Source organism: Durio zibethinus, chromosome 4 (assembly GCF_047325235.1).
Source record: "Durio zibethinus cultivar Kanyao isolate XHJ-2024 chromosome 4, ASM4732523v1, whole genome shotgun sequence".
NCBI lineage: Eukaryota > Viridiplantae > Streptophyta > Magnoliopsida > Malvales > Malvaceae > Durio > Durio zibethinus.
Window position 1 is genome coordinate 3,394,095 of NC_143165.1, and position 26,063 is coordinate 3,420,157.

The 26,063-nt window shown below is 27.6% G+C and overlaps 1 protein-coding gene across 2 annotated transcripts; it reads right to left on the minus strand.

Annotated features, from left to right (window-relative positions):
* Nucleotides 1–279: 279 nt before the first annotated feature.
* Nucleotides 280–6,515, minus strand: LOC111287664 (E3 ubiquitin-protein ligase RGLG4-like). 2 transcript variants are annotated; one of them, XM_022878336.2, is made up of 11 exons: nt 6,216–6,515; nt 3,845–3,929; nt 3,297–3,437; nt 3,094–3,207; nt 2,753–2,850; nt 2,588–2,667; nt 1,942–2,047; nt 1,608–1,735; nt 1,383–1,509; nt 707–763; nt 280–606 (listed from the first exon to the last, which is right to left on the minus strand). In XM_022878336.2, exons 1-11 carry the CDS (start codon nt 6,474–6,476, stop codon nt 523–525), a joined length of 1,281 nt encoding a protein of 426 aa, XP_022734071.2. In that variant the 5' UTR covers nt 6,477–6,515; the 3' UTR covers nt 280–522. The 2 variants fall into 2 exon arrangements, with proteins under 2 accessions (XP_022734071.2, XP_022734072.2); XM_022878337.2 differs by lacking the exon at nt 3,094–3,207.
* Between the last annotated feature and the right edge of the window lie 19,548 nt (nt 6,516–26,063).

Genomic DNA, 26,063 nt, shown 5'->3' on the forward strand with positions numbered 1-26,063 from the left:
CACTCCAAGACCCAGTCATGAAAATATGAAGCACTCTTTCGGTGGTTCAGACCAATTCCAAAGTAGATATGTCGCGGGAATTATCAATAAACCAAAATTTCTTTATTTGGATCTTAATTTGAACCTTTGTGGCTAATTTCCTTAATTAGATCAAAATTTATCGAATTGTTTCTTGCTTAAAAACGTACTTATATTACATGACAGCATATTTCGATTAATAGTCGTTAAGCATGATCCAAAAGCATAGGGAATAGTAATAGATCAAGTGAGAAAACCAAATAGATTCTTCAAACATTCCAGGATACTATTTATTAATTAATTCTGGAAATTTCAAACAAAGCTTTAACATTTTGTATCAATTCCCTAACCAGTACATAAAATACAGTTGAGAAAACCAGAGGGGCTCTTCAAACCAATGGAAATTTCAGTTTCCAGCTCAACAAATACATTAGGTTACTTGAATATGGAAATCAACCCTAGCCTGTACAGAAAATATAGGTTACTAGCTTGAATATATGGAAATCAAGCAAAGAGCCTGAGACGATTAGTAATCCTTTGGCGGCATATTGGACAATTGGACACTCTTGACCCACATTCCCTGCAAGTCTGCAATCATATAATTATAACTGTTATTTTAAACCATGAAAAAAAAAAATATATATATATATATGTTATGAAATAAAGGAACTAAAAATGGAAAACTCACCATATGCCCACAACCGAAGGCCAAGTCCTTTCCATTAGTAAGGCAGATTGGGCATGCCTACATTTACATTATTGCTAAAGTTAAAGGAAAATATTAATTAAAATAATTAATATTCTATACATCGCTAGCAATATTAGAACTTAGCAATTTTTTAAAAATATATCTAATGAAAGTTTGCAATAATCTTCTAATTTCCTTGGTGTACTTTTAAAAATCCAATAACACTATATAACGGATACATTTTTTAATAAAAGGCACAAAGATTTACATCCTGCTATGATTTAATTGTTATTTTTACCTCTTCATTTTTTATCAAAAAAATAAAAATTCAAAGGTGCATTTAGATACAGTACAAACACTAGAAATTTTTTTTAAGAAGTTAAAAATTAAAATATATAATTTTTTAATAACAAAATTAGTTATTTCATTTTTAATAATATCTATTAATAATTATGTTGTATTTTAGTAATTTATTCATTTTTAATAAATTATAATTCTTTCTTTTACTATTTGTTTTCATAACAACTAATTGAACTTGGAAAACAACTAACAAAAATGCAAGTAATCCAATAATTAAAATTCGACTCCTCCATCAATGAAACAATTGCATAGTATAGAAAGACCAATCAGGCATTCATAGACGAATGTATGCAAAAATATCCAACATTGGTCATACCTGGGTCCGGTCATCTAATGCAGGTGACGATGGGACATTGCTTGGTATACGCTCTGGCTGAGCAGGTCGACTGTAGGGAACAGGAGGAGGACGTGGAACAACTTTCTTTGCTTTTCCAGTTCGTTGTCTTTGTTAAATGCAATTAATAGAATAACGAGTAATTAATTATAAGTTTATTGCAGATTAACATTGAAGAAGAATACAAAAGATTTTGGCATAACTCACCCAAGAAGACCAAGTTCCATGACTGCTTTGTACTGCAAAGGGATCTCCATGAGAGCAGCAAGAGCAAAAAGAGCTTCTTTCTCCTCTGGAGTTTTATTTTTGGACATAATCTCAGTGAAGTTAACAAACTGCATCGACGAGAGAGAAATAGTAATTTAACTTATTTCAATTGGCTCATGTAATATTTTTAAAAAGTGACATTTAATAAGTTTGAGATTTAAATCTTTACCGTAACATCGGCAATCCTTTTTCTCTCTTAAATTACCGTCTTTTGTAAAAAAAAAAAAAAAAAAATGATATATTGTACGTTAAGTTTCTGCTACAAGCACCAAACCTGGAAGTTGTCAAAGTCGCGTGTGGGAATCTTATCATCAAATTTCTTCATATCATCCCAAGGTCCATCACCAACACCAACGAGAACAATCGACAGTGGGTGTGAGCTGGAATTTGAAATAGGAAAAAAAAAAACACCCTGCTTTAATACAACTGAATCTATAGACTTGTATATAAACCTTCTTCAACAAGCATTTTATTGATAATACTATCGTAACTATGCTCACCACTCCTCCACAATTAGATCTGATAATTTATGTTTTAATATTGTATAAAATACTGATAGTTTGTATATTTATATTGTGTTTTATATGAAAATTATGTCATAATTTGTGTTGATATGAAAAATATAAAACATATTTTTTTGTTTTTATTAAATAATATATGATATTTTGTTAAAATTTTAAATTATCTCACTTTCGAATTTTTTTTATTATTTTCATATTGTATTTTAAATTTCTAGATTAATCTACAAATGTGAGTCGAATAGCTCTGGTATACTACATCTCAAATTACATGGTCTAACATCAGAAAAGGAATGTGACTTTTAATGGTTTAAATCATTTATGACACTGCCGCATATATTATAAATTCCTAACTGAAATCTAAAGCAATAATAGTAAATAGATACGTCAATGAGGTCTTACCTTGCAGTGACAATTGAATTGATTGTTTTCTCTTCTTGTGGACTCAGTTCTATGTCACCTGTATTAACACTTCGTGTGACCTTCATAATTGACACAAAAAGAAATCAAATTTAGAGATACATTATACGAGAGAGAAAGAAAAAAAGGAATTGGAGGAGATTTGACCTGGCCATCTGCAATAATAAGTAACACATGAAATTGGCCACCACTGTTTTCCACAATGTCAATCGCAGTATCAATTACCGGTGCATAAGAAGTTGGTCCTATGGGACAACATACATGCTCAAAGCATTAGCTTTTGGCAGAAGCTTTCATGGTAGCAGTTAAGACTTTTAGTGACTTTTTTTTTTTTTTAGCATGAACAATTTTGTCTCAAATATATATTAGATTTATTGTAACGAAATTTTCCTATCATACTATTGCAATAAGGAAGTATGACGTATTGTTATTTGGTCACAAACAGATTGCCAAGTTAAAATTGCCAACAGCAGGAAATAGATGCAAACCAGCTAGTCTCAAGTTTGGAACTATCTTTCTGTAACAAGCTAAGACTTCTTCAAAACCATGGCAAGATGAATGATCACTGTGAAAGCTGAAAATTTCCGTATCGTGCGTGGTGGCTATGACATTGCAATCAACAACTTGATTAGACTAAGAAACAAAATGGTAAAGATTGGAAAAGATAACTTCTGGAGCAGAGACACCATACCATCACCAAAGCCAAAACATGGTATCAAGTTGTCTTCGTCGAATGGAGCCAGAGTCTTTCCAATTATCGAGATGGCTTTCTCGTATGGGTTTTGTCTATCACCAATTGCATGTAGACTCCGGTTATCGAATGATACTTTGCCTTCAATAAAATCATTGACAATTTGGCTTCCAAGATACCAACCAGAAATTAACCAATTCGAAAAAAGCGAAAAAAAATCATTTGCTATTAAATGTCTTTTTTTCTTAGTTAATATAATTATTTTTAAAAAATAATATTCAATAAATTTAAAATTCAAAATCCAATACTTATAACATACATACTATGTAAAATATATATATATTTTATGTAAAATAATATATATATATTTTATGTAAAATAATATATATATATATATATGCAAATACCAAGTATTGGCTTTTGAATTGTTGCACTACACCAGAATTGCTGGAGGTGCTCATTAAATTGATGGAAAAGCCTATTTATCAGAGAAATTTTGTGGCAGAATTAGAGACGGAAATTGACTGTTTTATATGAACATGGCATACCTGCCCATTCATTGCTTTTCGTGAAATCAATTCCAACAATGAGATTAGATGATTCTAGACCAGAATCTCTTAAAGCTTTTGTAACCTGTAAAGAGAAGGAGCTTCTTCAAAACTCAAAAATATCAACATCAAACCTGAAAGGAGCTAATTAAAATTATTATATCAGCTTTTAACTAAAACGTTGCCATATTTTTTAATAGATTGATAAAATTTAATAAAAAATAATAATATATAAAAGGTTAATTAAAAATAGCATATAAATAGACAAAATTTTTGTAAATTTTTACTGAATTATTAAAATTTTGTTTATTTTTTTTTGAATAAAAATGCTTATTTAAATTACATATCAAAACATATTCAAATTATTTAAAAGTCGTATACAACATTTTTGTAGAAAGAGCTTTCAATTTATTATTTTTTATTCTCATTTCATTTTTATTATATTATTTTTAATAGAAAATCTTTACTTACTAAATGTGAAGAATTATGAACATTGTGATTAATAAATTAAAATTTTTTAAAGATTTTAATGTTCTAGTAAAAATTAAAAATTGATTTACGTGTTGCACATTCACCGAGGACGGTAGTGTGGTACAGCAATGAAAGTCTCAATTGTCACAATTAAAAATTGCCTAGTGTACTCACAACAGAAAGTGGTGAATGATTTTAATGGGCGGGTGAACAGCACTAAATAGAAGCAGTTGGACCACCATGGAAAGCTGAAGAAATTAAGCTAGATTTAATTTTTTTAATTTATATTTATTTTATTTTATATGAATATTATATGTAAATAATTTGTACTGATAAAAAAATGTAATTTCTATTTTATTTTCATAAAAATATATAATTTTTTATTAAAATTTTAATCTTGCTATATTCATTTTTTATATATAATTTTTATATTATATGATCATATTTTATTTTAAATGAACACGTGTAAATTAAGGCCCATCTCTGTTAAGAGGCATCCGCATCTGTTCTGTAACTTTCTTTGTTTTTTCTTTATTGGTTCTGACGCAGCACTTTGTCAAAAAGGCCAAAAAAGCATGTTGTCGTGAGCGAGAAAACGCGTGAACGATGAAATTAATTTTAATGAAATTAAAAATAATAATAATAAAAATAAAATTAATTATTATAATAATATTATTAAAATTAAAAATAAAAATATATATTTAAATATAAATATAATAATGATGAAATAAATTTTAATAAGATAAAAAATAATCACTAAAAATATTAATTTAAATTTTATATGTAATAAAAATTTAAATTTTTTAACTTATAAAAATTAATAAATAATAAAAAATTTTAAAAAATATTTTTATGATATTTTTGTAAATTTTTAAAAAAAATTAAAATAAAAAAAGAAAATAAGTCAAATTAAAAGGATAAAAGAATATAAAAAAAAAAAAATCAATAGTGCGTTGGATCTAAAACTTTCAGTGAAAAAAAAAATCATTTTCACACCTCAGATTATACATCCAAATGGATGTTCGGTGCGTTAAGTACAGATTTTCAAAACAAACAAAACTCCATTGGAGATAAGTTTGAATCCAAATGCAACCTTAACTCACAAGGGACCACTGTTATTTTTTTAATGCAGCTGCCGTATAAAAAACTATGGATTAAAAGTTACTAAAGTTTGATATGTACTCTACGAATTCATTTCTAAGGGGTCCAGTTGTCCCCATTTTCCATTATAATCTCACTCTCAATCATTGTTTCTTTCATCTTCAAATACTAATCACTATATCATGTATATCTAAGTGAATTTTAAAAATATTTATTTATATATATTAAAAATTATTTGATTTTGATTGTGATATTTACTTGTAATTTATTAATTCTATAAAAAAATTACATAGTTAAGAATTATAATTTGCTCTTGACTTGTTTATTTATTTTAATCTCCACCACATCCTTTCTTTTTATTTGTCTATAATTTGTTTTGGTTGGAATTATGTTCTTCATCTTTCCGAGAGAGAGATGCCAAACTTTACCTTAATAATGGGAGAGACAATAATGACAACATGAAAAAGACAGTGACAGATATGTTTGGGGACCAAGACTAGATGGTTGACTAATAATGCTGCACCTAATCTAAAACTTACAAAACAAACTATACCTAACAAAAAGAAATACTTGACTACTGTCATTTTAGTGTTTTTTTTCGGCCCATAAGCAAAACATTTTGAATTCGAATTTTAATCTGATATAATATTTTTTAAATTTAATATTAAAATTTTAAATCCTTTATCTGATTTTTTTTGTAAAAAAATAATTTTTTTTTAACTACAAAGAAATGGAACAGAGATGTAATACTATCAAAAAGAAAAAAAATATATTTTTAAAGTAAAAGGAAGAAAAGAACCTGATCAAGGGTTGAGAAATTATCACGAATGAATCCATACTTCTGCTTTGCGGAAAGCTTTCTCTGGATGGTGGAAACCTTATTATTGTTACTAATTTGTTCAGTGCTCGCATTCGATCCCCCTTCTGAAGAAGAAGCTTGCGGTTCGGACATGGCAGGGGGAAAAGAGGGATTCACTGATCTTCCTCTCGACGAATTGCCTGATGATCGGTTCCGACCTACCAGCTGCTTGCGCTTCTGTTGAGAAAGAAAATTGCCCATCTCATTTTTTTTTTTTTTTTAAGTTGTTTAAACGATATCGATTCAGAAAAGAAGAAGAAGTTGCGTTTAAAAGAGAGGGTTTCGTCAAGCTATAGGATACAGGAATATATTGATGCTTATCTCATTTAATCTTTGGATTTCATTTTTTTAAACCACTATTTATTGTAGCAGCCGTAGGAGAGGCGAAAAGAATCAACTATAAAACAACACTCGCTGCAATGCGCGCACCTCATTTTCGCTTCTTCAAACCAAGAATATGCTTGTCCCGTGCTACCGAATAAAGTTAAATACTACTGTTTGAGAAAGAAAGAAATAAAGACAGCCAAGAATAATCATGTTTGGTTCTTTAAACATTTAGATGTAGGATAAATTTCGGGGTAGATAATTTATTTAGTTCTTCATGTTAAAATAAGATGTTTCGTATTTAATAGTTTAAGATAAATAATTGCAAGTTATACATTCGAGATGATCTCAATAAATGATTACTGACAGGATTCGAACTCAAAATCTCTTTATCGAAGAGAACGACCTTAACCGATTAAACCAATCACTTGTTGATAGTTTTTTAAATTTTTTTAATTCTATAATATACTTTCATATATATTTTTTAATATAAAATATAATTATTAAAAGTATTCAAGAGTGGGAATTGGATGGACATTTTTAAATTTAAGTATAGATTCGATTTGTCTTGCTTATAATTATATTTGCTATTAAATATGTAAATATATTTTACATTACTATTTTTAAATATATTTTAAATATAAAATTAAATAAAATAATAATTAATTTATTATAATATAAATATCTAGATTGAATCTAAACAAAATATTATGTTCAAAGCTTAATCTAAATTGAATCAATATGTTTAATGTTGTATTTATCTCATATCAGTGGACTAACAACATTGTTATATAGGATTATATCAATTAATATCAATTAATGAGTAATTGTTGTAATACCATGTTATAATATATCCAAATAGTAGTATGATTATTGTTAAGTGTGTTAAAGTGTGTTAACAGCCTTGTGAGTTTCTAAACTAAAACCAATAGTTGTTACTAAAGTCGTACTCAACGTGGAACTCACTAACCACTTTTGTTTGATGTGATACCTACGTTAAAGCTTCAAATGAAGCTTTTGATTTTTTAGGTTTTTATATCCATGCCTTCTTTTGCACTTTTTGGCTCCAAATTTTCATTTTATTGTTGTAGAACTTGAAGGGGGTTGAAATTCAATTTTTTTAGGTTCGAAACTGTATGAAAATGATGAGGTTCGGACAAACCAAATTAGGTTGGGTTAGAAACCTGAAACAGAGCAAACTAGTGAAGAAGGAGCTTTGAGCACATGCAACAAGCGTGTAGTCCACATGCCTATATTGTTGTTGCGGGTTCGTATAATACACACGCCCACTCATCTAATAAGCACATAATGCCTGTGTTACACACACCATAAGTAGACTTTCAAGTGCATGCAATGCACATGCCAGATACCCCTTGACAAGCGCATGAGTTACACGTGCCTGATGCAAAAAAAAAGGAAAATAGGAAAGGAAAATTTTAGTGACAATTGCATTTTGCCCTCTGTTGTTTTTAGGCCATTTCAATTTAGGCTAATCTAATTTTTAATTTTCCATATTAAGCTATATTTTTCCTCTTTTTGAATAATTTCCTTCTAAGCTATTCAAAAGTAGGCCATTTGGCAAAATTTAAAAGGTTTTTCATTACTGTTGGGCCAATTTGATTTTCCATTCCATGTTAGATTATTTTTCCCACTTCAAGCTATTTCTTTTTGGGCCATTAATGGTTAGATTATTTGGTGGAAATTATGGCGTTTTTATTATTGTTGGGCTATTTTGTTTCGGCCAAATTTAATTATTAAATTTTGAGGCCATTAATACAATTAATTTTGGGCATTTGGTTAATTAATTGGGTTAAATAGATTTTTTGGATTTTGGACTACATTAAATTAAATTGAGGCTAATTTTAATTTTAATTCTATTTGAACCATTTAGGTTTAGGCCATTGTATTGGAATTAAAATTTGATCATTTTGTTTTAGACCAAATTTGCTGAAATTAAAATTTTGCTTAAGGAAATAATTTATATTTCAAAAATCCAAAAGCAAATAGCTTTAAATCTAACCTAGATTTAGTAAGCAAATACCTTCACAATACTTTCATTTTCTAATCAAGAAGATGATACTGAAAGTCTATCTAGTAATCAATCATTTGCTACTCCATATAAACATTCTTTCTCTTGTTTTCAAAGGAGTAATAGTACAAATAGTACTAATATTCTCATTTTTTCAAGTGATAATCAATCACAATCTTTAATTTATAATACAGTAAACTCTGTATTAAATTTAATTAACTCCTCTAGAAACACTAGAAGAGCATAAAGCAAAAGTGTTGCTATCATTTCACAATATAAATTTCGTGAAAATGAAATTATTATTTTTTCCAATAAACAACCAAAAAGGTTTTATAATTATGTCAATGGAGAATTTCATTTTCAAAAATATAAACTTTATTCTCTATATATTTTATTAGATATTGGAGCCACAATCTCTAATTGTCATAGCAATGCTCTTCCATTTAACAAATGGGAACCTATGAAACATCTTATAGCCATAATAGTAATTGATGGTAAAAAAACCATCATTGGTTTTAAAGCAAAAAATATTCTTGTATATTTTAATAATATTAAATTTATTATACCAAAAATTATATATTTTCCATGTATGCATGGAGACATGCTTTTAGGAAATAATTTTCTTTATAATTATTTTCCTATTATTTTTACTTTAGAAAAGATCATCATGACTATAGATAAACAATCTATAGAAATACCTTTGATAAAAAATCATAAACATATTTGTGATAAAGATTTTGAACCAAAGCTAACAAAGCTGAGATAAAAACAATCAACAAAAAAATTTTGGTTATTTAAAATCCTTTCTAAAAATTTTAGTGAAGAACCACTAAAATTATGGTATAGATGTCCTAGATTTTGTACCTTACAAATTATAGATCCAAACAAGATCATAAGAGTTAAACCTATTATCTATACTAAATAGGATATAGATGAATTTGAAATTCAAATTTCAGATTTATTACAAAAAAGGTTAATTGAACCAACAAACAGTCCACATTCTAGCCCTACTTCATGGTAAGAAACCATGCTAAGCAAAAATGTGGCAAAACCAGAATGGTAATCAACTATAAAAGACTTAACCAAAATCTTATTTTCGATGGATATTTTATTCCACGAAAAGATGTTCTAATCAATTTAGCAAAAAATGCTAAATATTTTAGTAAATTTGATTGTAAATTTGGATTATGGCAAAGCATACTTTCAAAAGAGTCAAAACCCTTACTGCTTTTAGTGCTCTTCAGGCATAATATCAATGGACAGTTATACCATTTATTCTCTATAATGCACCTCAAATTTTTCAAAGATAGATAGACATAATTTTTGCAAAATACAAAAAATATTATTGTGTCTATATTGATGATATTCTTGTATTTTCAGAAACACTAGACTTACATAGAAAACATCTAAATTTTATTTCACAAGAATTCATCCAACATGGAATTATACTCAGTCCAAAAAAGATTAAGTTAGAAAAAACTAAAATATAATTCTTAGGATTAAATGTTTCTTTTCATGGTCTTACTTTACAAGATCATATCATTTCCAAAATCAAAGATTTTCCAGAAACAATGGAAAACAAAAAACATTTGAACAATTCCTAAGTCTTATTAATTATGGAAGACAGTTTATTAAAAACCTCTCTAAAAAAGAGAAAATTTTACAAAAAAAATTGAAAAATAATATTCCTTTTCCATGGTCTAAATAAGAAACTGATACTATTAAACAAATAAAGTCAGATATTATTTATATTATTAAAGTCTATTTTCCTAAACAAGGAGATCAACTGATTTTAGAAACAGATGCTTCAAATGAACACTATGGATGTGTTTTAAAAGCTAAAGTTCAAAATAATGAACTTATTTGTGGATACAACTCAAGAAAATTTTAAAAAAAATTAATTAATTATATTATTTTGAAAAAAAATTACTTGCTATAAAAAAATGCAGTAACTTGTTTTCATATTTATCTTGCACCTGAAAACTTTACTATAAGAACTAATAATCAGGCTGTAAGAGATTTTCTTAAAACTAAGAAAATAGACACTAATCCAAGAAAGATTAGATGATATAATTTTCTTTATCAATACAGTTTTAATATTGAGTTTATTAATGGAGATAAAAATATCATTGTAGATTATTGAGCAAACCTAAGGGATAGAGGCAAAAAACCTCTTGAGCATAAAAAAAATGGCAAACCATTCAAAAGAAGCAAACCAAAAAGATTATATCTTCTTCATCCTCTTCTCAAAGTCCTAACCCAAGATTTACACCATTTGTTTATCTTCCTAGAAGATATTTAATCCAAAATATTCCTCAAAGACCTTACTTTCAAATTCCTCAACCTGCAATACAACCAATAATGCGGCAACAAAACTTTCCTTAGTTTGCTCAGGATCCGAATCAATGGACTCCTGTTTCATATTCACAAATTGTGAAAACAAATAGAAAACCTATTGCAACCACCAAAAATGTCTGGTGCAGAAATAAAAGATTTCTACAACTCCAGTCTTAATTCAAAGACCTACAATCTTCTTAATAATATTTGAAAATCCCATCTCACCGAAAACAAATCTTAATTTCGAAAAGGGATTACCAAATTAACAGAATTTTTGGTTAACCAAACCAAAAACCAAAATCATTTGGAAGAAATGGTTTTAAAAAAATCTTTGTGAATCAAATATGATAAAACAACAAGATATTAATTTCTTTGCTTTTGAAGAAAACCAATACAGTATAGAGGAAATAAACAATTTTCTCGAACTCTATGAATACTTTAAGCAAAAAACTTATTCTTCAAAAATAGTAAAATTAAAAAGAATTTTACTATTTAAAAAAGCAACTATTTCTTAAAAAAAGAATTATTTATGCAAATCAATCATACAATTCTTATTGAAATACAAAAAACATTGCAAGAAAATTTTGAAGAATACTATTTTTGCTATCTATCTGGAAAACCCAGGAATAGGTGAAAATTTTCCTTTAATAAAATTCAAACTTGATTATGATACATTCGATGTAAAAAGCATTGAAATTGAAATTGTTGGACAAATCCTAGTTCAAAATTTTTCTTTCAATAAATTACTCAATTTTCTTGGATTTATCAAATCAAGATTTATTGAATTTGTCAAAAATGATCAGTATTTCTTGTATGTACATTTCAAAATCACTAGTTTACTTGGAATCTTTTAAAGATAAAGATTTTTCGACTGCACTTTACAACATAGAGTTTTCCTTCTTTCTTTTTAACAACTCAATACCCAAAAAACCTTCAGATAAAGGAAACTTAAAAGCTTAATAACTAAAAAATTTCCTAATCCTTTCCTTAATTGTCACCTCCTAGCTTGATAAAACCCTAAATAAAAATCCTCAAACTATCCCTTAAAATTTTGTTGAAAATTACCTCTAAAAAAAAAAAAAAAACCCATATCCCTCCATTTGGCATTGATTTTGATAGATTTTTAAACTAAATTACTCCAATTATCTCAAGAATTCTAAATCAACAAAAACTCATTAGGATTTCAATTTAAATGGGATTCAATCTCTAAAAATGACTCTATCTCTAATCCTCATCCATTTCGGTTCCTTAAATTTTTCTTTTTTCTATTTTTGATTTTTCCAAAATGAATAAACAGAAGATAATATTAAGAAAAAGAACTATTAGGTTTAATAACTAAGCCAAACTTAAGATCTAATTAGTCAAGCCCAAAATTTTGAATAATAGATCTAAAATCCAAAAAACTTTGAGCTTCAAAAATTGAAAAAATTTCAAAACTTCAAACAAAATAGGATATCTATAATACTTACCTCTAACGTGATTAATTTCAAATGATAGCATGTGGCAAACATATAACTTTTCAAGTGCCACATTAGTTAACAGATTTATAGTTTAAATATCACATTAAAAATTTTTAAAGTTCAAATATCACATTGAATATTTTACTATAATTTATAGATCATTTATAATATTAACCTTTCCGTAAGTTATCCAAATATCTGAAAATACATATCCAAAACGTACAATTCTGTTTATTTTCAACCTAAAATCACAAATTAGAATATTTGCTTGATCATTTTTTTGACGGTCTTTATTATTACCAATTTTATTTCTGCATTCCACATCCATTTTTTATATCCTTTTTCAATTTTGTAGATGAAGAAGATTGAAATTTGAGGCTTATAAGGTTGGTTGAGAGAAGGAAAATTAAATGGGCGTGTGTGAAGGATTGAAAGATTCAAAAGTAATTTCAACAAAGATAATTAAGTAATTCACATTAAAGTTTTTTTTGTCACAAAAAATTTATGGTGGTAAGGAGCAAAATTTTTGTTGTAAATAGAAACAATCTTAAAATAAAATACGACCTTAACAACTTTCAGAAAAAAAGTTTACAGAAGCTCTCATCTTGTCAAGGAGGACTACAGAATTATTTAAGTTATCTAATGAAAGGCTAATACCACATTTTATGCGCACTTTTCACTACCAGAAAATGATTTTTTACTAATAGATTTTTACCAATGAAAATTTTTTGTTTGTAATTACTAACAGAGTATCGACAATTTACCGACAGACCAAAATAAAATATTATTGAATTGCTGATGAAATACTGATGGAGTTTACTAACTGAAACAAATTTGTTAGTATTTCATAAGTGATGTTGGCGCAAAAAATTGGTAAGTTGGTGCGAAATTTATTGACGAAAAAAATCCATGAATAATCCATAAGTAAAATTTTTACCAATGGACTACCGACAAATTGATAAAAAATTTTCTGACAAATAAATAATTTTGTATAAAAATAAATTCAATGGAAAAAATTCTGAATTTCTGACGGATTACAAATGTAATCCGTCTATAATCCGCCATTGAAAGTTAAAAAATTTTTTTTTTTATTTTTTCATGAAAATTTCGTTGACCTGTTGTTTAAAGTATTATTATTGTTATTATTATTATTATTATTATTATTATTATTATTATTATAATACAGATAAACTATGAATAGTATTAAACATTCATCCTAGTGACTCAACATTGATATTTTCACCGGTAATACGACTGTGGAATTTTTCTTCTGTTAAATGCTGCAGATAGTCATTCATGCTATATCATATGCATTAGATAGACAAAGCTTAGTTTTTCATACTAGTGAGTTCATCTTTGAGACTACAATTGCTTAACTAGTAGCCTTTCCGTCCATATTCCAAAAATTGGTGGGAGGAAAAGCAAACTAAATGTTTTAGCTTAGAAACTCCCTAGAGTATGATATATATTAGGAATTTGTTTGAGAGACCAATGCTTTTCTTATTCTGTTCTCTTCTCTGCAACATTGCTGCTAGTTGATTACGTGCTGCTTCACCTACCTTAAGTTATCTCATTGGTGAATATTTTGTCGTGGTCAAAATCACTTAGTGGCAGTTTTTGTGGGACCAATCAGATTGAATTGTGGCTTTCATGTCACATGCCTTGGCGTTTCCAAGCAACTTTCTTGCTCTTGTAGAACATATTATGTGAGTACACCTTCTTTGAATTTTAGCTTTAAACCAAATTTGAAGTAGTCTATTTTGTCATAACATATATCCTCACTAACATTGCAGTTTTGACATCCATTTTACCAGGTAATGAGGAGTGAAGTCCCTAACTTTTGTAGGCTTATACAGAATTAGATGCAGCAGTTTCTTTTCTCATAAAACAATTCCCTGCTTGCACAAATTCGGTCAAAAGTATTCTTTTTGCTCCCATTTGATACTTTATCTGTGTCTATGTTCAGTTTAGTAATTTTTTATCATCTTTCCGATGACTTTCAAAACACAACTTTATGTTGTCAAGCTGAATGATCGTATTAGTAGCATACTTTGCTTGATGTGTTGAGAGAAAATGAATTAATGTATGATTATATCTTAACTTTGTGTATGGCTATACTTAAATTAAAATCGAAGTTATACGAAGAAAGGAACTAAGTAGGTTTATGTGCCATGCTTCAACAAATGCTGCCTCGACTTCGACTTTTTTTTTTTCATTTTATATGGGTCATTATAGTTGTATTAAAAGCTTTTCTTTTGTTGGTTTCTCTATTCATGATGGATCATATAGTTTATAGGCATAACATTTGAAGGACTTATTTTATTGTGGATTTCATGCATACAAGTAAGCATTTAGTCATGCTATTATTTTATCCATACAAGTAAGCAACCTAAGACTTCAACATAGATCGATACTATTATTTTATCCTTTAAACTTAAATAAATGCTTAACTTTTATGCATTATTATCTACATATTAAAGTCCAATACGCCAACCTAAGTTTTTAACAGCATATAATTGATGATCTTATTGGTTATCCATATCCTAAAATCAATTTTTACGCCAAATGTGAAAAACTAATTAACCGCAATAGTATTCACCTGTAAGAGTTTTGACTTCGCCTTATAATAGAGTACTTGTGGGATATAAAATTTCCCCTCAAAGCCGTTGGTTCACTTTGATTTCAAAATAATATATATTTTTTCACTTGGATTATTTTACATTCCTCTATTATGTCACCAGCAACTAAATAAGCAATAGTGTTGTATTAACTATACCACACCACACCAATGTATATATTTAACTCCATAGATGCTACAATGATGAGGCCCACTGACCTTATTTTTACTCTCTTCAAATTTTCGGTTAGGAGTATGAATTTTGTGTCGTCACCCTTTTAATTGTTGGGATTTGTCTTGAATCTCAAAATCTCACATCAAAAGTTATAAGAGTTTTGAGTTTATCTTGTATCTTACATCAGGAGTTTAGTAAAGGTATAAGGGGTTTCACCTTTATAAATAAGTTGTTTTTGTTTTAGTTTGGTAGTCCCAGATAGTTAGATACCAAGAGAATAGCTAAATGAGTAGGCTATTAAAAGGATATAATTAAGTTTTGGGTTAAGTTTTGAGTAAGAAAATTTTGGAGACTTTTTTCATTCCAAAAGTCTTACAATTGTAAAGATTTATTTGATAATGGATTAGATTTGGAGTAAACCATTTTGAGTTGGGCTAAAACAAATATATTTGTGTATTTTTATTCTTGATTTGAGCTTGTTATTTTGTATGTGGATTCTGCGTGTGCTTGTTGATTTCTTAACAAGTGGTATTAAAGCGGAGTTCCAGGTTTAAGGTTCGTGAGCCCAATAGATCATGAAATAGTATTTCGAGATGTCTGAAAAAAATATGTCTAGCATATCTATGCCTAAGTTTGAGATTTCGTTATTTAATAGAAAGAGTAATTTTATGTTATGACAAAGTATGATTCAAGATCTATTAGTACAACAAGGATTGGATCAAGCATTAGAGAGTAATAAGCCTAAGGGAATGTCTGATGCTAATTGAAATAGGATTCAGAAGAAAGTTGTTAGTACTATTAGATTGATGTTAGCTCTAGAGGTAAAGTACAGCGTATTGACTGAGAATATTCCGAAAAGTTTGTAGGATAAGCTTAAGGGTATTTATGCTTCAAAGTCATTGACTAATAGATTATGTTTGAAGATGGATCTATATTTTTTGAAGATAAAAGAAGGTACAAGTCTTCATAATCACCTGAATGAGTTTAATAGATTAGTTTCTCAATTGTTGACAATTTCTGTTGATGAGTTAAAAGATGAAAAAAAGGCTTTAATTTTGCTATCATCTTTGCCCATCTCTTACAGGCCTTTAGTTTAGACTTTGTTGGTGGGCAGGTCTACTTTGAAGTTGGATGATGTGACTGCCTTATTGCGTGAGAACAAAAGGTTTATGGGAACACATAACTTATCACCTAAGGGGAGTACACTAGCTGTAGAGGATTTTGGTCGAAGAAAAACTCAAAAGAGGATTGATGAATCAAAAAAGAGATCCAAGTTAAAAGACATTGATTACAGTGACATAGAATGTTATTATTGTAGTGAAAAAAGATATATCCAAGTGCGCTACAAGAAGTTGAGAAGGGATATGACTGCCTTTAAAAGGGCAAATAATGAAAAGAAATCAGATGAAGAAAAAAATGATACTGCTGCCATTCTTTCTGATGATGATGATGATGTTGTTTTGATGATTTGTGTGGATGAGACTCAGATTTTGAAAGATAATAAAGGTTGGATTTTAGATTAAGCTACTACAGTTCATGTCTGCAATGATAGGAGTTGCTTTGTGGAGTTGGATGAGAATGAGAAGTATGAAGATATTATGGTTGCTAATAATAAAAAGGTACAGATTCAAGGCATTGAGAGTATTCACCTTAGATCTCATAATGGTGTTAGTAGGACACTTTATCATGTAAAGTATGTACTGAGTTGTAGCTATAATTTGATTGCTTTAGGTGAGTTAGCTTCTTGAGGGTACACATATTATGGTAGTAATGATTGGTTGAAAGTGTACAATAATGGTAGTGTGATTTTACAAGGGAATAGGGTCAAAAATTACTTGTACATACTTGATGGAGAGTTAGTTGCTAGGATCCCTGTGATGAAAGAAAAGAAGAAGGGTAAGTGTGGTAGCTTTGCAGATGCTATTGAAGTGTTTAAAGATTCAAGTCAAAGGAGAATTTGTTGGGATTTGCTTTGAATCTCAAAATCCCACATCGACAGTTATAAGAGTTTTGAGTTTATCTTATATCCCACATCGGGAGTTTAGTAAAGGTATAAGGGGTTTCACCCTTATAAATAAGTTGTTTTGGTTTTAATTTAATAGTCCCAAATAGTTAGACACCAAGAGAATAGTTAAGTGAGTAGGCTATTAAAAGGGAGTAATTGGGTTTTGGGTTAAGTTTTGATTAAGAAAATTTTTGAAACTTTTCTCATTTCAAAAGTCTCATAGTTGTAAAGATTTATTTGATAGTTAGTTAGGTTTGGAGTATGACATTTTGAGTTAGGCCAAAACAAATATATTTATATGTTCTTATTCTTGATTTGAGCTTGATATTTTGTGTGTGGGTTCTGCGTGTGCGTATTGATTTCCTAACATTAATGAATCCAAAAGAGCATATATGGTACTAAAGCGTGTGGAAGAGCTTCTGAAGTTTTACTGGCTTGGAAAGTCAGGCAGGTGCTCAGTAAACCCATCTTGGAATCAGTCACAATGGAAGAGTTTAATTCAGCTCCTATCAAGAAGCAAAACTGATAATCTTACTATAATTCAGTAGTCTTTATTCCTTATTTTATACTTGTCATAAAGAAAAAAAAAATTGGTTTATCTCTTAAACTATTTCTAGTTTTGGAAAAGGCTTTAACAGGCCATATTAGTAGTGCCAGAATTCAATGTAAGAATTGCTATGTTTTGCCACTGAGACAAACTTCTTTATTCTCTGCTCATATCTGGTTTTTCAAATGTCTTCACTCTTGGATTTGTTTTTTACAGATTAAGTATCTAGTTGCTGCTGTTGTAGCCTTTTAGGGTGTTTGAGGTATGCTTTTTATCTTTGGCAGCAGTATCGGAGCTCATCTTCTGGTTCGTTTTATGTGTTATTTTCTGTTAACAGTTCAATTATCAACCAAGTCAACTAATAAAAGTATTACACTATTTTTCTTTTGTAGATCCTGCAATAGGTCATTCTTACTCCTATATTGTATGACTTTTGCAACTATGACATGGAAAAGAAAGAATTTGGTCTACTTTTCACAGGTTAGTATTTGATAGTATTTATTTTTCCATAAGGAATAAAGGTTGATTGGTGTTTCCATTGCTTCCTTCTGATTGTACATTTCTTATCGGTGATTCTTTTGAAACTGTAAATGTAGATGATGAAAATTTCAATGTATTGTTTCTAACTAAATTTCCTTTACTTCTTAGAACTTGGCGCTGTTAGGGCATTGTTCTTCTTCATTGGCATGAAGAACTCAAGTCCCGGAAGACAACTCAAGAAAAAGACTTCAAAAACCAAAACCAAGGGTCTACTTTCTTGTTCGACATCTGCTTACCTTGATGAATCCAGATCGATTTTTGTAAGCTTATATCAAGGCTTTTCTCCTTCAAGTCGGGAAAAAAGGGCATATTAATTTGACAATTTGATACTGTTAAATACTAAGTTAAAGTTACATGTAGATTTAATTGAGTTCCAGAAAGAATTTGATAATTTTGCCTTTGAATTTGCTGCTTTTTTTTTTGGCTTGCCCATTTTCATGAAATTTGATAGTCCATTTTGTCAGTTTGATACTGTCTTTTTTTTTTTATTATCAATAAATTATTAATAGAATATCGACAGATTACTTACACAATTATTGTATTTATTAACGAAATTTTTTATTGATAATTATCAATAAAATTTTAAATTAAATAACAGATTATTACTAACTTGCTTATTATAAAATTTTTTATTGATAAATTCCGTAAATATTACTAATGGAATTCAAGCTGTCACCATTTGTCCTTTTCAAAGAGTTTGTTCAACAAACCACTTCGGAGACTGTCGAGGATAGTACGATTATCATTCGAAAGTGAGCTGGATCGGGCTACAAAGCTGACGCACGGTTTATGTGCTCATTTGGTGTGGACAAATTTCATAAAAATTTGTGATTGCATTCGTAATTTTTTATATAATAAAAATAGTATTAGTCATAGCGTTAAATTTTTAATTACAGCTTAAATTTCGTAACTTCGAGTCCAGCGTTAGTAGTTTGGTTCACATCATTCTTTATTTAAAAAAGGTCTTAATGAATGTTGATTTTTTTTTTTTTTTAACTTTGTTTTTGTATAAAGGAAGCGCATATATTAAATTTTGAATTTTATAATTTTTAAATATTATTTTTTAAAAATGCTTATATTAATGCAAATATTAAGTATATTATGCTATCTGAAGTGCAATGGAGTAGTAAAGTTAGGTTTATTTTGGGTCCAAAATAATTTTGAATTTAATTATTTCAAATTAAAATGATTTAGGATTAAAATATTTTAAATTTGAATTAACTTGAGTACTCATTGATTGTTGGATTATCTTAACTTTTTAATATTACTATATATTATTAAATTTAGAATGTCAAATGAGTTTAATCAATCTTGGAGCCACATAGTAGCTTGAGAGGGCTATGGCCCTCTTAAGAAATTTGAAAGTTACTTAGGTGTGTATAGTGTTATGCATTAATTTTTTTTAAGAGAATGAATCAATTTACATAAGTATAAAATTATTTAGTTTTATATTTATTTTAACTATTAATTTCAATAGATTTAAGAGATAAAATTTTTTTTTTTCTTTTGACTTATTTTTCTTCATTTGGATTTATAAAAATCTAAAACTAAAAAGTTTTATACTAATATAAATTGATCTTTTTTTAAAAAAAAATGTATCTCCCAAAATAATGAATGGTCCCCTCAAAGTAATATAATTATCTCTAATTTTTATATGTAAATTTCTACCTTATAAAATCTTTTAAAATTTTAAGAGCATTATTTTTTCACATTTAAATAAAATTTTCTGAAGATTTATTTTATAGAATAATTTACTCATAGTGTTATTAAATACTATAAACACTTGAATATTAAATAAATGACATGGTATATAAATTTTTTTAAGAAAAATTTGAGAAGTTTGCAAATAAAAACAGTTTTATATATATATATATATATATATATCATGAGGGCTAAGATAAAAATCAAAACTAATAATATAATTTAATTAAGAACTTGTTGAATATGCTACTGTATAAGTGTAATTTTTGAAAACTTTAACAAGTTACATATCGATATTGCAAGTTTTATTAATCAATTAGTTTTGATTTTCACTTTTTTATATATTTTTTTTTATTTTAAATTCATAATGTTTCCAAAGAAAAATTTCATCTTTAAGGTCTCTTTGATATTATATTAAAAATTAGAAGTTTCAATAAATTAATTTATTCAGTCCGTTTCATAACTTATATTAAAAGCCATTTAATAGATTTTTTTTTTCAAGAAAAAAGTGTCTAATAAGATAAGTACATAGAGATCTATTGATCACTTATCGTAGAATAAAATTTAGCCAATTTGATTTTAAAAGCAACGTTTCGTACAAAAGCTCTGCTTTTCGTTTTACCTCGATTTTAGATGATTTAGTGCTTAAATATTTTGTTATAACATATAATTAATATTAATGTTTTTTAATAATATTTTTAGTGATTCTTATAATTCAATAAAAATATAAATGAGAAACATTGATTTAATTTCTTTTACTTTAATAAGTTATTAATTTTAATTTTTTGATAATTTATAATTTGATAATTTAAAAAATAATACATTAATACGACATAAAAATTATACGAATAAAAAATATAAATGACTCGATTTAAAATTTTAACAAAAATTATATATGAGTTTAATAAAATAAAAAATAGATTTTACATTTTCGTGTCAATATGAATTGACACATAATTTTTATATAAAATACATTACAAGTATACTAATTATTAATATTTTACACGACACAAATGCATTAATTATAGGTCTACTTTTATGGTAATTTTTCCTATGAAATATCACTAAGACAAAAATACTTACTATATTTTTTGAATATATATTGAGAATTTTGATAATATTCCTTTCTTTCTCAAATTTATACTTGAATAAATAAATTACATATGTGTGTGTGTGTATATATATATATATATATATATGTATGTATTTGTGCATATATGCTTATGTTTTCACATTTGCATGTGTACATGTATAATTGACCTGTTAACTAAAAATCTTGATTCCGCCATTTAATTTAAATTTCATTAATTAAATAAGAATGGATTATGTATTTAATGATTATAGAACTAAGTTATTATTATAATCAATTTAATAATTAAAAAATAAGAATTTTTAAAATTGAAAAATCATTGGTAAAAAGCTATAATAATTGCTCCATTAATTAGTGAGAATGAAGAATTCGATCAAATGACCTTACCTTATGTTCGTGCCTAATTAAACTCTAAATAAAAAAAGTGTAATATAATTAGAGATGTAAATAAGTCAAGCTATTCATGAGTAATTTAGGTTCGACTTGAAAAAAATACTCAAATTTGTCACATTTATTATCGACTTTAGCTTGAGTTACTTGTGTTACGAGTCGAGCCAAGTTTAAATAATTTAATATCTAACTTGAGAGGTTTAAGAGCTTAATTGATTTTTATTATATAAACAATGTTATATAAAATTTAATTAAGCCTACCAAGTCAAGCTAGAGTGGTTCAATTAAATTACAAGTTGAGTTTGAATATAAAAAATTAAAACTTGACCAAGCTTGAGTTAAGCATCCAGCCTTAAGTTTTCCAATCAAACCTAAAATGAAGACTTGGAAAATCACTTAGGTAATTTGGATGAGTTCTATTTTAGTCTAAACTTTGTAAATCAATCAGGATTACTTGTAAAACATTATTGTCAATGATGGATTAGTAAGAGACCTTAATCTTCATCCATCATAGAATATAAACGAAAAAGATTTAATTTGAGTATGAGTATTACACTAATCTATATGGAAGCATGAAACCTCATAAAAATACAAATACTTTATTCCATCCTAGAAGGACGGACTTTAAGTATAGAGCTCATGTATACATGTGCAGAAAGTGTGTGCAAAGAAAACCATTAATTGCTAACAAACTTAAAATAAAAGAACAAAAATAAAAATAAAATAAATGGAAGAAAAAAAATCAAGCAAAACCATTAAATTTTTTAATTCTTAGATAACAAAAAATCTACTATTGGCCTGACTCTCCACATGTCTGCAGCGAAATCATTAAATTATCATAATGTATAAGTTTGTAAATTTAATCGATAGACACAATCTTAGGAGATGCTATCAATATTTTTTTATTTAGATACGATTGACCATCTAACTTAATCTGTCTCCTTTTAAAAAATGATCCCAACCTAACTCGATTTTCTCAAAAGTGTAGATTTTAGTCTACAAAATCAAATAAAGTTCGAGAGTATAATTACGTATAAAAAATGTTATAACAACCTTGCAACGTCTATTCAAAGGTTGATACAAACTAATTTTATGTGATTTATTAAGCCACAAAAGATGTTGAAATTTTATTGAATAATTTAATACTAAAAATTATTCTTAAAATTACTCCAATAGTGTCGTAGCAATTTAAAAAAAAAAATTTACCTCAGAAGTATTCAAGGAGAATACTGTCACTCTCTAAAGAAGCTTTATTGTCAAATTCATTAAGATTTCCAAGAAATTATTTTTTTAGCAAATCAATAAAATCTTTCAATAGTTTAATAAAATTTTATTTTGAGATTTAAATCCTTAAATAGTTTGGTAAAATTGAATAAAACATTTATAAATTTAATTTTTTTTAAAAAAGATTATTAAACATTTCAATAGTTTGATAAAATTTAATTTCAAGATTTAAAATTTTCAGTAGTTTAGTAGGATTAATTTTAAAAAATTATTTTTTAAAAAAAGTTATTAAACTTTCCAACAGTTTGATAAGATTTAATTTCAAGATTTAAATTCTTCGATAGTTTGATAGGATTAAATAAAAAATGTTAAACTCATAAAATTCTCCCATCCCTTGGTGAAAGTTTTTCCATCTTTTTGTGTGGATTATTATTAGAGGTTGTACAATTGAATAGCTACTGGTTTGCTACAACTGAGTTTGAAGGTTCTTGAATTTTCTTAAAGCCATCACAAGCAAAGTAGGAAAATTTGTTTATGCCAAAACACGTATACTGTTTTGTATGATCTTATCAACTTGATCCTTATTCTTTGGGAGATGAAAAATTTTAAATTCCACTACTTTATATTTTGATCTCAATGTTCAAGTTCCAAAAATGGTATCAAAGTCAAGTTGATTTAGATTATACAAACTCAAAGTTATATGGTTGTTCTTGATATAAAAAATTGTTTTGTTTACATTTATCCATTGTGACAAAACAACTAAAAAATAACTTTTTCTATTTGTTTTGATTTGATTCTTTTAGAATATCAAAGCATGACGCCTTAAGATGATTAGGTATCAATTTATGATTTATGAACATTGTTTGCATGTCCTATAAATTATTTGCTTGCAATCTATACATAAACAAGAAAATTCTATAGAAGTGATTTTATGAAAATTATTTCTCACTCTAGGGTTATCAATTTGCTATGAAATTTTAACACATGAAAATAGATATATTTATTATGATTTTGTTAAAGTTCCAGAATCTTTGGAGTTGATTTGGTCATTTAAAAATTGATGACAATATCTGTCCAAAAATTTGTCTCTGGAGCTAGCATACATGCGAAAGGTTTAAGATGCATAAAACCATAATTTGATTATGGTATTAGGTTTTCTTGATGTGGTTGGTACTCTTAATTGTTAAGGACCTTAAAAAACCTATTTACTAAAATTTTGATGAAAATTAACTTGGTAATCAAGATTGGGAATCTTAGAATACTTGTTCATCAAGATTTTAAGATTTGCTTTTTTAATCAAGTAAAATGAATTATTTTTCTCAAAACCTTAGTAATTATTGCTTGTGGTTTAAAGATTATAACCACAGGCATAGGAAAGCATGTCAAAGAGTTTAGAACTCTTGATTGAGGGCACTTGGGTGTGGCACGGGCAGCCAAACCCAAAACAAGCAAGCTTTCTATAAGGGAAAACCCTAGTTATAAGACACTTTCCTATTTTGAAATAGGATTCGGACAAACCTTATTGTAGTAATGCTTCTTGTTAAATTTGGATTCCTAAATGGTTTAGAACATAACAAATTAAATTTCATTAAAAGTCCAAATTAGACCAAAACTCCTAAATTGTTTAGAACTTCTAATGAACAAGAAAACTATTTCACCACTAAATCTAGTATGACTAAGAATACCTAATGTTGGTAATTTGCTTTGGATATAATTAATTGATAATTATAATATTTTAGAACTGAAATAAACACATTATATTAATTTCCAAGTTAAATTATGATTCTTTAATAGTTTAGGAAACATGATTGCAAATTACAACTCTTAATACATAAAATAGACACATTCGACCACTTTGTTACAATATGTCTATACCTTGTGTCACAATAAGTTAGTTATTATTTGATCTATGATATAGATTTGATTCAAAAGAAATAATTGTAAGATCATAAACTTGAATCAAACATGTTGGTTATTGATGTACAAAGTAGTATGTATGCTAATTATAAGATAAATACCATGCATGCTATGATAATGAATGAATGTAGTATACATGTTAATTATGAGATAAATATTGTGTGCTATGTTGAATGGGTGAATGTACATGCTAGATTTTATATATATTTTAGTATGATAAATGTCATGTATGTTTGCAAAAAGTATGATAAGGTTATATGTATGTGATATATGTTGAATTTTATGCATTCTATATAAGACCTAAATTGAATAAAATCCTTCATCAAAACATTAAGTACATGTTTCACAACATGAATGGTTGCCTTCCATTATCATATCAAAATGAGTTTCTACTAATGAGGGCTTGTTGGATAAACTCATGGCACTTTTTATTTGAAATATGTTTATGTTATGATTAATGGGTCCGATTTAACTTGCATATATGATTTGGATGAATAAACTTATGATCATATAAAGTTAGAGTCAATGATTAAGTGAATCACATAAGATGTGATTAGACAAGGAGTTTTCGTCAAATTGATCTAAAAGTCACATTGGATGTAATTGATAAGCAAAGTTAGATACCTAATTTACTTATCATAGCTTATTGGGTAAACTCAAGGTTGTGATAAACTAAAAGGGATCCTAACCCACTAAAAAAATATGATTTTTTTGAATTAGTGGTGGGGCTTATTAAATTGAAGAAAATAGTGGAAGAAACCAATATATAAGCTTAAACCTTATCTATATTGGATTCGAACAATATGACTAATTCATATTTTATAGGTTGCTAGAAAAATGAGTAATAACTTGTCACTTCGTAGCATACTTAATGCTAATAAGCTCATTGGGCCTAACTTCAAAGCTTTGTATTGCAATGTTAAACTTTTGCTAAAGTAAGAGAAAATACTTTATGTTCTTAATAAGTCGGTTCCTAAGGAACTAGATGCTAATGTTGAAGTAGTGTGGAGGGTTTAGGAAACCCACAAGATCATGTTGAACAAATTGCATGCATTATGGTAACTAGTATGATCCCCAAGTTACAAAGGCAATATAAGAATATAGATACTCTGACTATCATTTTCCACCTTAGAGAATTGTTTAACAAACAATGATAGACAAAAAGGCTCAAGACCTCTAAAGAATTGTTTCGAACAATAATGTTTAAAAGTACTTCAATTAAAGTGTATTGTCTTAAGATGATCAATTAGATTGAGAAACTTTTATGATGGATCATGAGTTAAGCATTGACTTGATCCTATCATTTCTTCCTATAAGTTTTTCATAATTTGTAATTAACCTTATTATACATCCGATAAAAGTGCCATTACCACAATTAATGAATATACTAGACACTGTCAAAAAATCCATAAAGAATTAAAAGCTTAATACT

Coding starts and splice junctions, on each gene's coding strand:
- LOC111287664 (XM_022878336.2), bottom strand. CDS start 6,476: ATGGGCAATTTTCTTTCTCAACAGAAGCGCAAGCAGCTGGTAGGTCGG. Junction 2,668..2,752: donor TTATTATTGCAGATGGCCAG/GTCAAATCTCCT, acceptor TCAATTATGAAG/GTCACACGAAGTGTTAATAC. Junction 2,048..2,587: donor AATTCAATTGTCACTGCAAG/GTAAGACCTCAT, acceptor TTCAAATTCCAG/CTCACACCCACTGTCGATTG.